Genomic DNA, 13499 nt, shown 5'->3' on the forward strand with positions numbered 1-13499 from the left:
TTTTTCAGCATATTCGAATAATCTAAGTCTAATCTAATGATGTTAATATGAAAAGCTCCATGTTCTGAGACATTTAACGGCACTATTTCATCAAATTAAGATTTAAAATGAGAGAAAAGCTCATTTCAGTGCAGCAACAGCTGTTTTCACTAAAATCACACCAGAGTTAGTTATTAGATTCAGACTTTATCTGAACACAGTCAGTGGTCAGAAATTCATCGTGGACTCACTTTGTCGGAGTGAAGATGGTTGAATCCAGCCGGAGGAGGAGGAGGAGGAGGGTCGGTGTCCAGACAACCAATCAATCAATCGATCAATCAATCAACCGGTCGATCGGTCAGTCAGCTGATTATTGGAGGGTCTGTCCTGGTTGTGTGTGACAGCAGCGCTGCTCAGCTGATCCGGACTCAGACACCTTCAGCAGTTTGGACCCAGAGGACGAAGCACGCGCAGCTGAGTTTGACAGCACTACTACAAAATAAAAGCCCCGCGGTGGAGGGACACTCAGAGCCTTTACTGCAGTAAAAGTACCACGGGGTAGAAATACTGTGTTACTGCAGTAAAAGTACCACGGGGTAGAAATACTGTGTTACTGCAGTAAAAGTACCACAGGGTAGAAATACTGTGTTACTGCAGTAAAAGTACTACAGGGTAGAAATACTATTACTGCAGTAAAAGTACCACAGGGTAGAAATACTGTGTTACTGCAGTAAAAGTACCACAGGGTAGAAATACTGTGTTACTGCAGTAAAAGTACCACGGGGTAGAAATACTGTGTTACTGCAGTAAAAGTACCACAGGGTAGAAATACTGTGTTACTGCAGTAAAAGTACCACGGGGTAGAAATACTGTTACTGCAGTAAAAGTACCACAGGGTAGAAATACTGTGTTACTGCAGTAAACGTACCACAGGGTAGAAATACTGTTTTACTGTAGTAAAAGTACCACAGGGGAGAAATACTGTGTTACTGCAGTAAAAGTACCACGGGGTAGAAATACTGTGTTACTGCAGTAAAAGTACCACAGGGTAGAAATACTCAGTTTCAGAATATTATTCTGATACATGATTAATATTCATCTACTTTTATGTCTCCATTTCTTATGAAAAGCAACGAAATTATAAAATAAAATCCTGAAAAACCCTAACCCTTATTAAAGTATTAGACATTTACTTAATGATTAATTACAAGTATTAGGTTACGAGTATTATTAAAATAAATCAATAATTTGAATATATTTATAGATCAATTTAGTTCAAATTGAAAGATAAAACTTAATTAAACTATAAACACTTGTAGCTTTACTATAAATATTATTCTATTAATTAATATTACTGGTCACACCTGTCCTGCAGTCAGACAGGTGTAGTACTGCACTCCGCCGCTGAGAGGCAGCAGCGAGTCATCAACGTTTCCGCTTTGAACCCGGAAGTGTTTTTTCTTCTCCCCCGGAAGTTGATTCTCTTTCACCACAACAAGAAGCACGATGGCGGCGACAGACGGAGAAACAAACTGTGAAACAGGAAAACTGGAGTTGTATCCTTTGAAATCAGATAACCGAATGTGTATCTGTGAGCTCTGCTCGTGCTGTGAAGTCCAGTTTTTATATTTATCAGTGAAAAACGGCGCTAAAGCAGGAAGCTGTTAGCTTAATGCTACATGTTTCTGTGGCAGCTGGATGAGAAGTGGTGTCAAACCGGTTTAGTGGGAATGAAAGTGTTTGATTCTAATGTTATTGGATTATTACTGAATTACTGGCAACAGTAGTACTGGTGTACCTTTTACCTATGTAAAAGTGGCAGTACCACATAAAAGTACTCTGCAGTATATATGATATTATTGGATTATAGCTGTTGGTGCTTTAATGTTTCAGCTGCTGCAGGTGGAGCTCATTTGAATCAATCAGTCTTTATTTATAAAGCACCTTTTAGACAAGTTAAATACAAGTTAAAGTGAAACATAAGATGTTAAAAAAGGATTTAGAGGTTAATGCACAGCAAAAAAACTAAAGTACTTTTACTGCTTGTGTACTCTTACTGCTGATGCTTGTGCACTCTTACTGCAGTACTGGTGTACTCTTACTGCTGTACTCGTGTACTCGTACTGCTGTACTGGTGTACTCGTACTGCTGTACTGGTGTACTCGTACTGCTGATGCTTGTGTACTTTTACTGCTCGTGTACTCTTACTGCAGTACTGGTGTACTCTTACTGCAGTACTGGTGTACTCTTACTGCAGTACTCGTCCTTGACCGTGCTGCAGCTCTCTGGCCGTTCCCTTCCCGTCGCCTCGTGAGGCCGTGATCGCTCTGCGCTCTCTGTCTCCGGACCGCGAGCCGAGGAAAGGCGGCATCAGCAAGCAGCTGACGGTGTCCGGCAGCACGCTGTCCGTGTGAGGAGACCTCGTCACGCCTCCTCAGCCGTCTGTCCGTCTCAGCGTCCGTGTCTTTTCTCTGACTCCTCTTCTTCGTGTGTTGCAGGAGGTGGAGCGCAGACGAAGCTCGGATCCTCAGAGTGTCCGTGAACTCGTTCCTGGACCATCTGTCGCTCGTGATGGAGACCATGGAGAAGTTCGGCCCCCCCGTCCCCCAGTGAGGCCTCACACACCAGTCAGGACTCCTTGATTGTCCCGTCGCTGCAGCATCCGGAGGAAAAACAGGTCAAAGTAACGACTGGAGCAATAAGTTTGATAAAAAGGCAGCTGGTCCCAGACGGGCTGGACAGATGTCAGCTGATGGATCCATCAGCTGGTCAAAGACTTTATTTAATCTTTTTTTATTATTATTTTCAAGCAAAAACTTGAAATATTCTCTGCTTCCAGTTCGAACAGAACACGTCACTGGATGTAGAAAGTAATGTAGTTCCAAGGTCTATAACTGGGAGGCACTAAAAGTGTTGGAATTGGTCCAGTAGGTCCACTAAAAGAGCTTGTTTGATCCACTGACAGGCTCAGAGTGTTATTCTAAGTGTGTGACAGCATCATGGAAAGGATCCCTACAGAGAGAGACCTGGAAGATCCTTTTGGTTTAACCACAAACAGCACACACACCAGACTACATTCACTAAAACAGGGATTTTAGAGAACAGGACACAGGAGCTGCTGCTCTGCTGCTGCCTCCCTGTTTGTGTTATTGTTAGTGAATTGGATCAGAACTAACCCTTTAAAACACCACACTCACACATTCACACAAACAAACTAACTGATCAAGGCAGCAGTAGAAGAGAAACTCCTCTGTGCTGTCTGGTAAAATTACTGTTTTTGTCAGTGGAGTCTGGTGGCTTTGAAGAGAAGCGATATAACTGTAGTCTATTATCTGTATTTCCAATAACTAAAACTTCTGCCTGGGCAGCCAGAGGAGAGTAAACACAGGGTGACAAATCCAGTCCATTAATAAACACTCATGCGTGTCCTTAAATCTGCTTAGAACCACATTACTGTGTGTTCTAAACATTTATTCATGTTTTCTGTCTGTAATAGATGACTGGGGGGGGGGGGTGGGGGGGTCATGTTTGATGACGTGAGTTGTAATTATGTTCTGAACAGCATTTTTCATTAAAGATTAAACTACCTGAATGAGTAAGTGTCTAAATACTGTAGTATTTAGTGCAGTATTGAGGTGTTACTGCAGTACTTGTACTACTGAAACTACATGAAGCTGAGAGGACTTGTGCACTCGTCCAGCAGGGGGCGCCATGTGATCACAAATTCACCCCACGTTTGTTTTTTAACAGATTCTTTGACTCTCTTCTCTTCCTGAACTCTGCAGTAACAAGTTGAACCAAAATGAAAAGCTGTATTTGTTCCCCTCGTCACACACACACACACACACACACACACACACACACACACACACACACACACACACACACACACACACACCGCCAGGTAAACACACCTTTGTCTGACTGACAGAATAATGAATGGAAGACCTCACACTGAAAGGAAATGAAGTGCCACAGTGAGCCACGGGGCTGACGGCGTTATAATGAACCCCCTGAAGTCTGTCACTTCTATTTCACAATAAAAGCATCTAGTTACTCTGAAACAGTGACTGATGTGGAACCGTTTGTTAATTACATTTATTTCTCTTAATGAATCTCTCAGAATAAATATGTCTCCTTGTGTTCAGAGACATCAGTCAGGTTTAAAGTCAAACCAGATCCAGAATCAGAATTACTTTAATAATCCCCAGGGGGAAGTTACTTTTTGTTACACACAGCTCCAAAAGAATAAGAATAAACTTCAAACACAAAAGTAAAAAAAAAAAATCCCCTTTAAGAAATATCAGTTTCTTCCAGTGCTGCAGACGGAGATGATGGCAGAGCTCCTCAACCGCTTAGACACAGTTCCTGAAACAACTCACCGTTTTCTCAAATCTTCACAAGTAGGTAGTCAAAGTTTTGGAATTGGTCCGGCTGTTATGTGATTCTCTTCAAAGCCACCAGACTCCTTTCACAAAAGCAGCAATTTTACCTCACAGAACATGGGAGTTATGTTACCTCACACAGGAGCTGCTGGTCTACTGCTGCTGTTTGTTCATGCTGAACTAACCCTTTAAAATATCAAGTCACTCAATAACACACAAACTAATTGATTGCGGCAGCAGGAGAGCAGCAATTCCCGTGTTCTGTGAGGTAAAATTGCTGTTTTTGTCAATGGAGTCTGGTGCCTTAGAGGATATTAACATAACGGCTGTTCCTCACCAGACTCTATTCACAAAAACAGCAGTTTTACCTCACTGTGTGAAATGACTGTTTGTGCCATGTAAAAACACAACAAGAGGAGGGCTTATGGGACTCAGCAGGTGGATTATATACCAGCTGAGTTTAGGAAAACATCAGTCCTGTTGTGAACTGCTCACAGGTTTGGACCTGACGAGTGTGAGTCCTCGGCAGTGGGCATGAAAATCTTAAATTGTAATGTTTTTCTAAGCAGTTCAGGACACACATCCAGACACTCCTTACATCCATTAACTCCTGGTGAAGCCCCTGACTCACTTTAGAAACACTTGATATGTATGTTTAACAGAAATATTGGAATAATTGGAAGATTTCATTGTTCTGTTGATTTAGTTTCCAAGTTCTACTTTTTACTCCACATGACCACAGACAGTTTCATCCTTTTTAAAACGTCCTCCTCGTGTATACAGAGTTTTTTTCACAGCTCAGACAAAGACTGTGACTCAGAATAATTGTCCATTATAGCGGAGCCTCTGTGCTTTATGTAGTGAAGCTGCTGAACGGCCTGAAAAGCAAAAAGGATGTTTTTAATGACAAAGAAGTGACCGTGGTGAATAGAACCAGGTTGTATAAGCGTGTGTGCGTGTGCATTAATGTTCATTATTGTTGCCTCTGCAGGACAAAGAAGCAGGATATCATAATAGATCATTGTGGGAGGGAAAAGGCCGTCCGGGGGACAAAAACACCCCCACTGAGCGACATGCTTTTTACATTCTTTGATTAAAAAGGTGTATTTTTAGCCACGTTAGCAGCTTGATGGGTTGTTAAGTCTTAATGTGTGTTATCACAATGTGTTTTTTGCCTTTGTGTGTTACTTCATGTCATTCAGTCTCTACTCAGAGTTCTTTTACACGTTGCTTTACATTTTACATACAAATGCAGGATTTTCCCACAAATCATTGAGCCACTTAAGTGATCGAGGCAACTATAGACCAGCAGCTCCTGTGTCCTGTTCTCTAAAATCCCTGTTTTAGTGAATGTAGTCTGGTGTGTGTGCTGTTTGTGGTTAAACCAAAAGGATCTTCCAGGTCTCTCTCTGTAGGGATCCTTTCCATGATGCTGTCACACACTTAGAATAACACTCTGAGCCTGTCAGTGGATCAAACAAGCTCTTTTAGTGGACCTACTGTGATCAGGTGCAGGTGTCCACCAGACTCCATTGAAAAAAACAGTAATTCTACGTAACTGAACACTTTGTGTGGCGTTGGTGTTTTAAAATGATAGCTTGGATCTGAACTAACCCTTTAATACACCAAAGTCACCAAAGTCATACAATAACACAAACTAAGTGAGGCAGCAACAGACCAGCATCCCCTGCGTTCCCCCACTAAAACACTTCAGTAGTAAAATAGTATATTTCTGTTTTCTGAGTATGACAGTGAAGGCACCACGACACATTCAAAGTTCATTTATCTTTGTTTCCAAACAAGTGAGTCATCGGCGCTGACATTCAAACATCATCCCGAGGCGTCACGCTGGGCCACGTTTTATTACAATGAGTTTGTGAGGATAAGGAGTGAAGGAGCCCACAGGTCCGACCAGTGTTGTGTTCTGGGGGGGGGTGTTAATGAATTGTTTAACTTAATGTTGTGTGACCTGTTTTAAAGGAGGCAAAATGCACTTTTCAACATAAACGTGTGTCTACAGACCCTCAGACTGTGAGGAAACATCGTCTTCTTTCAGTAAATGACTGTAAAAGTTTAGTTTTGGCCCCACGTGTGATGTCACAGGCAGGGATCTGTTGATCATGTGACCCCGTTCAGTGTTGGCATGATGCAGGAAGAGGGTGAAGAGAGCCTGCAGACATTCCAGCATGTAAACACACCCAAATACAAATAACTCAGGTGTTCTCCTGCTTTAATTGTTAGTAACTCCCATCGTCCCCTGGAACCTTTTCAGCGATGTCACTCTTTGACTGTGTTTTTAAAACTCTACCTACTAATTAAAAACATGAGCACTGTGGTTCAGTCTGGTGTGTCTGTTCACCTTGTTCACCTTGTTTACCTGAGCAGATGGGGAAGCTGACGAGTGTTTTTAACGTCAGTCAGTGTAGCCGGCAGCAGCTGCTCTGAGTTCACTGTCAGTACTTTTTGTTGAACTTTCTCTGTTTTACTTTAAAACTTCACCTTTTCTGAACTTTTTCCTGCTTCAGATGTTGGGTCGCTCATTGTCCATCTTAAAGGAGTTCTGTTTGTTCACATTTTGGTGTCTAAATGACTGGTAGCTACAAAAAGTGTTGAATTGGTAAAATGAAACATCAAAGTTACAGAGTCTCATGTTCTGTGAGGTAAAATTGCTGTTTTTGTCAATGGAGTCTGGGGCAGTGAAAAGAGTGATTACACTGAGGTGGTTTTCTAGTATTTTTAAACTGGGGTGCTATTTTAGTGACCTGGTGATTTTAAAGGATTAGTTTTTATCCAGTACAATGTCTGTCTAACAGAATAACACAAATAAACTAATGAATCGAGGCAGTAGACCAGAAACTTCTTTAGCATGTGATGTAAAATGAGTGTTTTTGTGAATGGAGTCTGGTGTGTGTGAAGAGAGTGACGTTTGTCTCTGTAGGGGTCCTTTCCTTTATGTTGTAATAAGTGTAATAAATGTCTGACTGCCTTTAAAGTGGTGCTGATCCACATCTATTGTCACAAGATGTTGAATTATTCCTTTTATGTGTCTTGTATTTAGATGACATCCAGATGTGACTCGATACCCAAACAGAAACATCTCCAGCGTCTCATTTCTTCATTCTGGTAAAAGCACTTTTGATCAAATAAGTAAACAAGTGAACAGCAGAGAGGAACACGCTGATTTCTTAGCAAAAAAGTTTTAATTTCAGTCCATTTCCTCTCATAAATACAGCGAATCACTTCCCAGATTTACGTGTATTTGTCATGTGAGGCTTGTTTTTAACTGGTCACACTCATGATGCACATTTAGGCTACAGACGAATAGAAAACGGTTTATATTCACACCGACACACACACTTTACAGGCCTCAGCATCAAGTCTGTCTGTCCACACGTCTGATTCTGTCTCCGCCCCCCCGTCTGTGTCCAGAACACAACAATCATCATCCATAACTCCTCCTCATCATCCTCACGCCCGTGCCCTTCCTCTCAGAAGTCGTCGTCGTCACATATGTCCAGATAAACGTCAAAGGCCTCTCGGTTGCAGTTTCCATCCGGGGTGAACACGTACTTATGGAAGGTCCCGTCCACACAGATGGCTGCAGGAGAGGGGGGGGGGGGGGAGAGAGAGAGAGAGAGAGGTGAGACACAGCGATGTGACGAACATGTTCTGGAGCTCAGAAGTCAACACAAACTAACTAATCAACTCAAACTCCAACTAACCAGCAACTCCTGGCTGCTGCCTGGTAAAATGAGTGTTTTTTAAATGGAGTCTGGTGCTTTAGAGCAGAGGACGTCTGTCTGACAGCAAAAAGTAAAACACTAAAATGTTCTAAATGTTGTGTTCACTTCAACTGGTGTTGGTTTTTCTTTTTAAGGGGTTAAAATCTGTTTTCCTGCTGCCCCCCCCCCATACCACTGCTGAGACTCCACTGACTACAGAGAAGGAGCTCAGACAGCCACAGTGCAGATGATGCGAAATGTCCCTTTAGCAGGTAAACATGGAGGAAGTGAGTTGAATTAGCAGCTGATTAGACACTGAAGACATCTCATGGAAATGTGACTTAAATAAACAGGAGTCTGTTTTGAGAATCTAATCTAAGCTATATTCTCCATGACAAACTTTCCAGAGAGAAGAACGAGTCGTGTGTCTTCGTCTCCTCACCGATGACGGAGTTGACGTTCTTGGACGTGTTCTTTCCAAACGCACAGATGCAGGCGCACTCCGCCGGCACGGTGAAGCTGGCCAGCGACCACTGGCTGTCCACATACTGACCAATCACAGGGCCCACCTTCCCAACACGTGCCAGCCTGCAGGACAGACAGACAGACAGACAGACAGACAGACAGACAGGTCAGCCAGCTCCAAACTCTGAACAGCAGCTTGGTGGAGGAACAAACGTATAAATAAACACAGTTCTCACGCAGAGCGGCGGTTGAGTTTGGTGTCTTTGAGTGCAAAGATGTGGACTGTTCCTTTATCGCTGGAGGCGCACAGGAAAGACGAGTCGTGGCTGAAGTTGATGCTGGACAGAAAAAACCAGAACAGAGCAGTTCAGACTGTGGATGAAGACGACAGAATCCTCTACTGCAGTTTCCCAGACACCGTTTTCTACGTCTTTAACTGCTGACGTGGGTCAAATCTTATTTTATTGTGTATGTAGCACTGATCTGAGAACAGCCACTCCTCTTCATGTACCTGTGGTGTCGACACAAATCAGTTTGCGTTATATTTGACAATATTGACAATATTTTTGTAATATTTAAAAGCTGAACAGCAGCTCCTGAGTTCTGTGAGGTAAAATCCCTGTTTTTGTGAATGGAGTCTGGTGGCTTTGAAGAGAGCGATATACTGAAGTGGTACTGCAATATTTTTAAACCTGAGCTCCGTCCCTCTGACTTTGGTGTTTTTAAAGAGTCAGTTTTGCTCTAATGCAATATTTGTGTAACAAAATAACACAAATAAACATACTGATCGAGGCAGCGGTGGACCAGCAATCATGTCCTGTGAGGTTAAATCCCTGTTTTAGTGAATGTAGTCTGGTGTGTGTGCTGTTTGTGGTTAAACCAAAAGGATCTTCCAGGTCTCTCTCTGTAGGGATCCTTTCCACGATGCTGTCACACACTTAGAATAACACTCTGAGCCCGTCAGTGGCTAAAAGGATGTGAACAAACAGGACCCAGAGTTATCAGTTACCAGTAGAGGGTGGCCGGGTCGGTCCCTCGCCGCAGCTCCACCAGCTTGTCTCTGGTGGTCGTGTCAAACAGCCGGATGAGCGTCCCTTTGCGAGAGGCTGACGCCGCCACGCTGCCGGGCTGGTTCAGCGCCACGCAGGCGATCTCACTCTGGTGGGCGTTGATGGTAAAAGGGGCTGATGATGTTCCAGGTTTAGTGTTGGACAAATCCTGAAGAAGAAAGAAAGACAGATATATGTATTTGAACTTTTCCTTCAATATGAACGAGGAAGTTTAATGTGTTTCTGTGTGTTTGTGACGTACAACCAGCTGCAGGCTGCCGCATTTATGACCTGGAAAGACCAGCAGCTGTTTCTCCAGACTTGGACATAAATCACACAGGCCTGGAAGAAAGAGTTCATGTTGTTATTAACAGCTGACCAGGATGGAAGAAAACCAGAGAGAACAAGAGAAGCACTTTACCTTTGGGGTTATCTCTGGTGTCAAACTCAAAAAGTTTGACAGGATTATCTGGAAAACTGTACACGTAGATCCTGTTCTTCAACACAATGATGATCCTGAAGAAGAAGAAGATCATTTATTACTAGTTGAGCTGCACATGGCTGCACAGGGACAGACCTCAGGCGACAGTACACTCACTTGTCGTGCCTCATGCGGACGGCCAGCACAGGTTTGGTGAAGGTGAACTCCAGCACCAGCTTGTCTTTGGGGTCTCGGGACTCACGAGCGTCGTCCCAGATCAGCACTGAAATCAAACCAATATCACGTCAGGTTGTTTTACATGAAGCCGCACACACTCTCTTCACTCGCTTCAAAGCCACCAGACTCCATTGACAATAACAGTAATTTTAGCTCGTAGAACAAAGGAGTTACTGATCAATCACCATCTTGATTAGTTAGTGTGCTTGTGTTATTGTGTGACTTTTGTCTCTTAACGGGCTGGTTTGGCTTTGATCTGATGTGTTAATTCATTGATTGAGGCAGCAGTAGCACAGTGAACTCCCATGTTCTGCAAGGTTAAATAGCTGTTTTTTTCAATGAAGTCTGGTGGATTAAAAGCAAGTGATGAGAGAACAGCTTCAGTTGTGGACAAACATCGACTGGACCTCCAGCACCCATATGAACCCTCTATATTGTTCATTGTCAGCGACGGCTTCAATACAAGTGCTGTGCTCACCAGATATCTCGGAGAACTTGGGGTTGACTCCTCCTCCGACCACGGCCAGCAGGTTGGATCGATGCAGCATGGAGCACAGGGCCACGCTGCCCACCTGCTCGTGGTCTGGACAGTCACACACACAAAGACGTTTACAGTCTGAATAGTACAGGTGGAGGTGGATGTTCAGTTATTTACACCCAGTGTGGTTACACAGCATAAAGAATAATACATTCCCTGTCAGATCACACAGACTTTCACATTAACTGTAAACTTAATTAACTTGTATATTATATTCCAGTTATCCTTTTCTTATTGTCAGTTTTCAGTCTCAGGTTGGTTTGGTTTAGGAAAAGATGATGTGTTAAAATTACAGTTACAATTCTTGATGCATTATGTGTGAGGAATAATAATCTAATCTGCTGCAGTAACACTTCACTGCAGGACTTCTCCTTGCACACAGTATTTCACAGTATTAGTGGTATTAGTACTGTTACTGTGGACACTCACCCAGGTGTCCTTTCTCCATCAGGGGCTCCACATTGTAGATCCTGACCCCGGTCTCCATCGCACAGCAGAAACAGCCTGATTGAGGACAGAGGAGAGAACAGATGAGAGTAAAACCTGCCTGTCAGCTTCAGTTAGCTCAACATGCTAACAGCCTGCTAGCTCCCAGCTTACTCTGGTCCTGGTTGAACTGGAGGCTGTTGACTCCTCTCTGCTGAGCCATGGCTGCTAATCCGCCGTTACCGTGATGTTACCGGTGAAGGTCGACCTGAGACAGAGGGGAGACAAACAGGGAGGCTGTTCAAGCCGAGTACCCCCCCCTCCACCCGGGGTGTCCCCAGCTGACAGCTGCTGTTGTGGGTGCGTTAGCCAGCTAGCTAGCACACATTAGCACGGGGAAAAAACGGAATAAACGCGGCTCGTGTCGCGTTTTCAACTCCGACATTTAAACCACGCAGAGTCTCACCATGAACTCGCAGTCTGGAGCCGATGTGAAGCTCTTCAAGGCGGCAACACACGAAAAACAGCGTGAAAAACAACAAGGGCAGCGGCAGAGATGTGGCAACACAAGATTTGTTTTTGTTTTCCTTCAGTGACGTAGTCGACACGTGTTTCCGGTTTTCTTCCGCTTCCTGCTTTTCTTCTCCTCCTTCTTTTATTATTCCAGTCTTCAGCCATGATACCTATAATCAATCATTTATAATGAACACACTCCATAAAACACTCTTTTTAAACTAAGTTTCACACCTCTCACATTGTTTTACATATTTTACAGAAATGCAGATAAAAACCATGTTCTTATGGTATCAAACACCTTAATCAATAATAATAATAATAATAATAATATCTTAGAGATTCAGTGTTGAAAACTACTTTTATTGTCACCTGATCACAGGTAGGTTAAATGATTCGCCCCTGTTATCTCTCCTCAAGTTTGTTTGTGTGTTTTTCTGTTACTTCCTGTTTTATTGTGCCGTTAATCTTCTTCTTCTCATTTAAGGCCCTTTGACTTCCTGCTCCTGTGATTATTATTATGTGATTATTATTAAAAACTATCAAATAAGATAGAAAAAAATAATATGGGTGATTTAAAAACATCCACAAACACTTGAAGAACGCTTCATATTGGTGTTGTGGAGCCCCACAGGCCCCGCATCTTTTATTTGTGATATTTTCTCATTTCGTGTGGGTGCAGAATCGAACTTTGCGGGCTGCTGATGTTTAGTATTCCACATAAGTGCAACAGCTCGGCCCAGTTTATAATCACATTCCTCTCAATCTCTGCGCTGTCAGCTGTCAAAAGCTAAAAAATGATCATGTTTTGGCGCTTCCTGCGGAGAGGTGACGGAGGCAGACAGAGAAAGAGCTGAGGGAGGCTGCTGAAGGAAAGTTCTTTGTAAAAGTGATTTCAAAGCAGCAGCTGAGTCAGAGATAAAGAGAGACGATGTGCACAATGTGGCACAGTTTGTTAATTAGGTCCATTTCCACCTCAACAATATCAGTCGGCAGTGCGTCTCTATGAGGAGGACTGGAAGAAAGAGGAAGAAACAGGCTACTTGTACGATTTTAGAGGGTTTTTTGTAGTTATATATCACAGCTATATATAAGTTCTAACTGATGATCTGTGTGTAACAGCTTCATACAGAACAATTCAATGCACTTAAGATCATTAAGACAAACAGAAGGAGGTTTGGTTTGATCCCAGAAGTCATTAGATTTGTGCACAGCCAGAGTCATGCTGCGTCTGTGGCTCACCCAGGTGCATGCTGGTCCTACACCTGCCTGCCCACTCGAATAGCATCTTACTCAACTAACACCAAGAATGAAGAGGGATGGAGGGACGTGACTGAAGGTGGATCACATCCATCTCTTCACGTCTCTGCTCTCTGAGTGGACGGAGATCAGCTGAGTCTCAGTCTGCAGCTCAGCTACTGACAAACAAATAACTAACCAGCAAAAGAAAATACTATCAAAATCTTATTCTAATTACAAAACATGTGAATGAATCTTATTCTGTCCTGCTTGTTTATACATCCACATGTTTAGATTTGATTATTTATTTACCTCTATCTTTGTGTGTATGTATATTTCTCTTTGTGTTTCTACTCTTATTACTTCACTTTGTGTGCTTATTTTAGATTTATTTTATTATTGTTTCAGTCTGGATCAGACACATGTCTCTGCACATGAGACTGTGTATAACTGTGTATAAGATAAGACAAATAAAGGTCTTATCTCATCTTAAAAATCTAATCGAAATAAAGCAAACACCTAAAA

General features: G+C 42.8%; 2 protein-coding genes across 2 annotated transcripts; one reads left to right on the plus strand and one right to left on the minus strand.

Moving 5' to 3' along the window:
• Positions 1–1462: 1462 nt before the first annotated feature.
• LOC139219119 (L antigen family member 3-like) lies at positions 1463–3479 on the plus strand. The gene is made up of 3 exons (XM_070850920.1): positions 1463–1535; positions 2261–2389; positions 2478–3479. Exons 1-3 carry the CDS (start codon positions 1486–1488, stop codon positions 2590–2592), a joined length of 294 nt encoding a protein of 97 aa, XP_070707021.1. The 5' UTR covers positions 1463–1485; the 3' UTR covers positions 2593–3479.
• A 4066-nt stretch (positions 3480–7545) lies between these two features.
• wdr45 (WD repeat domain 45) lies at positions 7546–11798 on the minus strand. Its single transcript, XM_070850293.1, has 11 exons — positions 11689–11798; positions 11397–11490; positions 11226–11300; positions 10737–10841; positions 10199–10304; positions 10022–10116; positions 9863–9942; positions 9561–9769; positions 8788–8889; positions 8529–8674; positions 7546–7962 (listed from the first exon to the last, which is right to left on the minus strand). Exons 2-11 carry the CDS (start codon positions 11443–11445, stop codon positions 7853–7855), a joined length of 1077 nt encoding a protein of 358 aa, XP_070706394.1. The 5' UTR covers positions 11446–11490; positions 11689–11798; the 3' UTR covers positions 7546–7852.
• Positions 11799–13499: the final 1701 nt, after the last annotated feature.

This window comes from Pempheris klunzingeri, chromosome 19, assembly GCF_042242105.1.
Source record: "Pempheris klunzingeri isolate RE-2024b chromosome 19, fPemKlu1.hap1, whole genome shotgun sequence".
NCBI lineage: Eukaryota > Metazoa > Chordata > Actinopteri > Acropomatiformes > Pempheridae > Pempheris > Pempheris klunzingeri.

Bases quoted from the DNA above. Each gene is read 5' to 3' on its own strand.
- LOC139219119 (XM_070850920.1), top strand. From the start codon at position 1,486: ATGGCGGCGACAGACGGAGAAACAAACTGTGAAACAGGAAAACTGGAG. The intron at 1,536-2,260 runs GTATCCTTTGAA...ACCGTGCTGCAG, and splicing joins GAAACAGGAAAACTGGAGTT to CTCTCTGGCCGTTCCCTTCC. The intron at 2,390-2,477 runs GTGAGGAGACCT...CGTGTGTTGCAG, and splicing joins TCCGGCAGCACGCTGTCCGT to GAGGTGGAGCGCAGACGAAG.
- wdr45 (XM_070850293.1), bottom strand. From the start codon at position 11,445: ATGGCTCAGCAGAGAGGAGTCAACAGCCTCCAGTTCAACCAGGACCAG. The intron at 10,842-11,225 runs GTGAGTGTCCAC...GTGACTGTCCAG, and splicing joins GATGGAGAAAGGACACCTGG to ACCACGAGCAGGTGGGCAGC. The intron at 9,943-10,021 runs GTAAAGTGCTTC...TCTTTCTTCCAG, and splicing joins CACCAGAGATAACCCCAAAG to GCCTGTGTGATTTATGTCCA.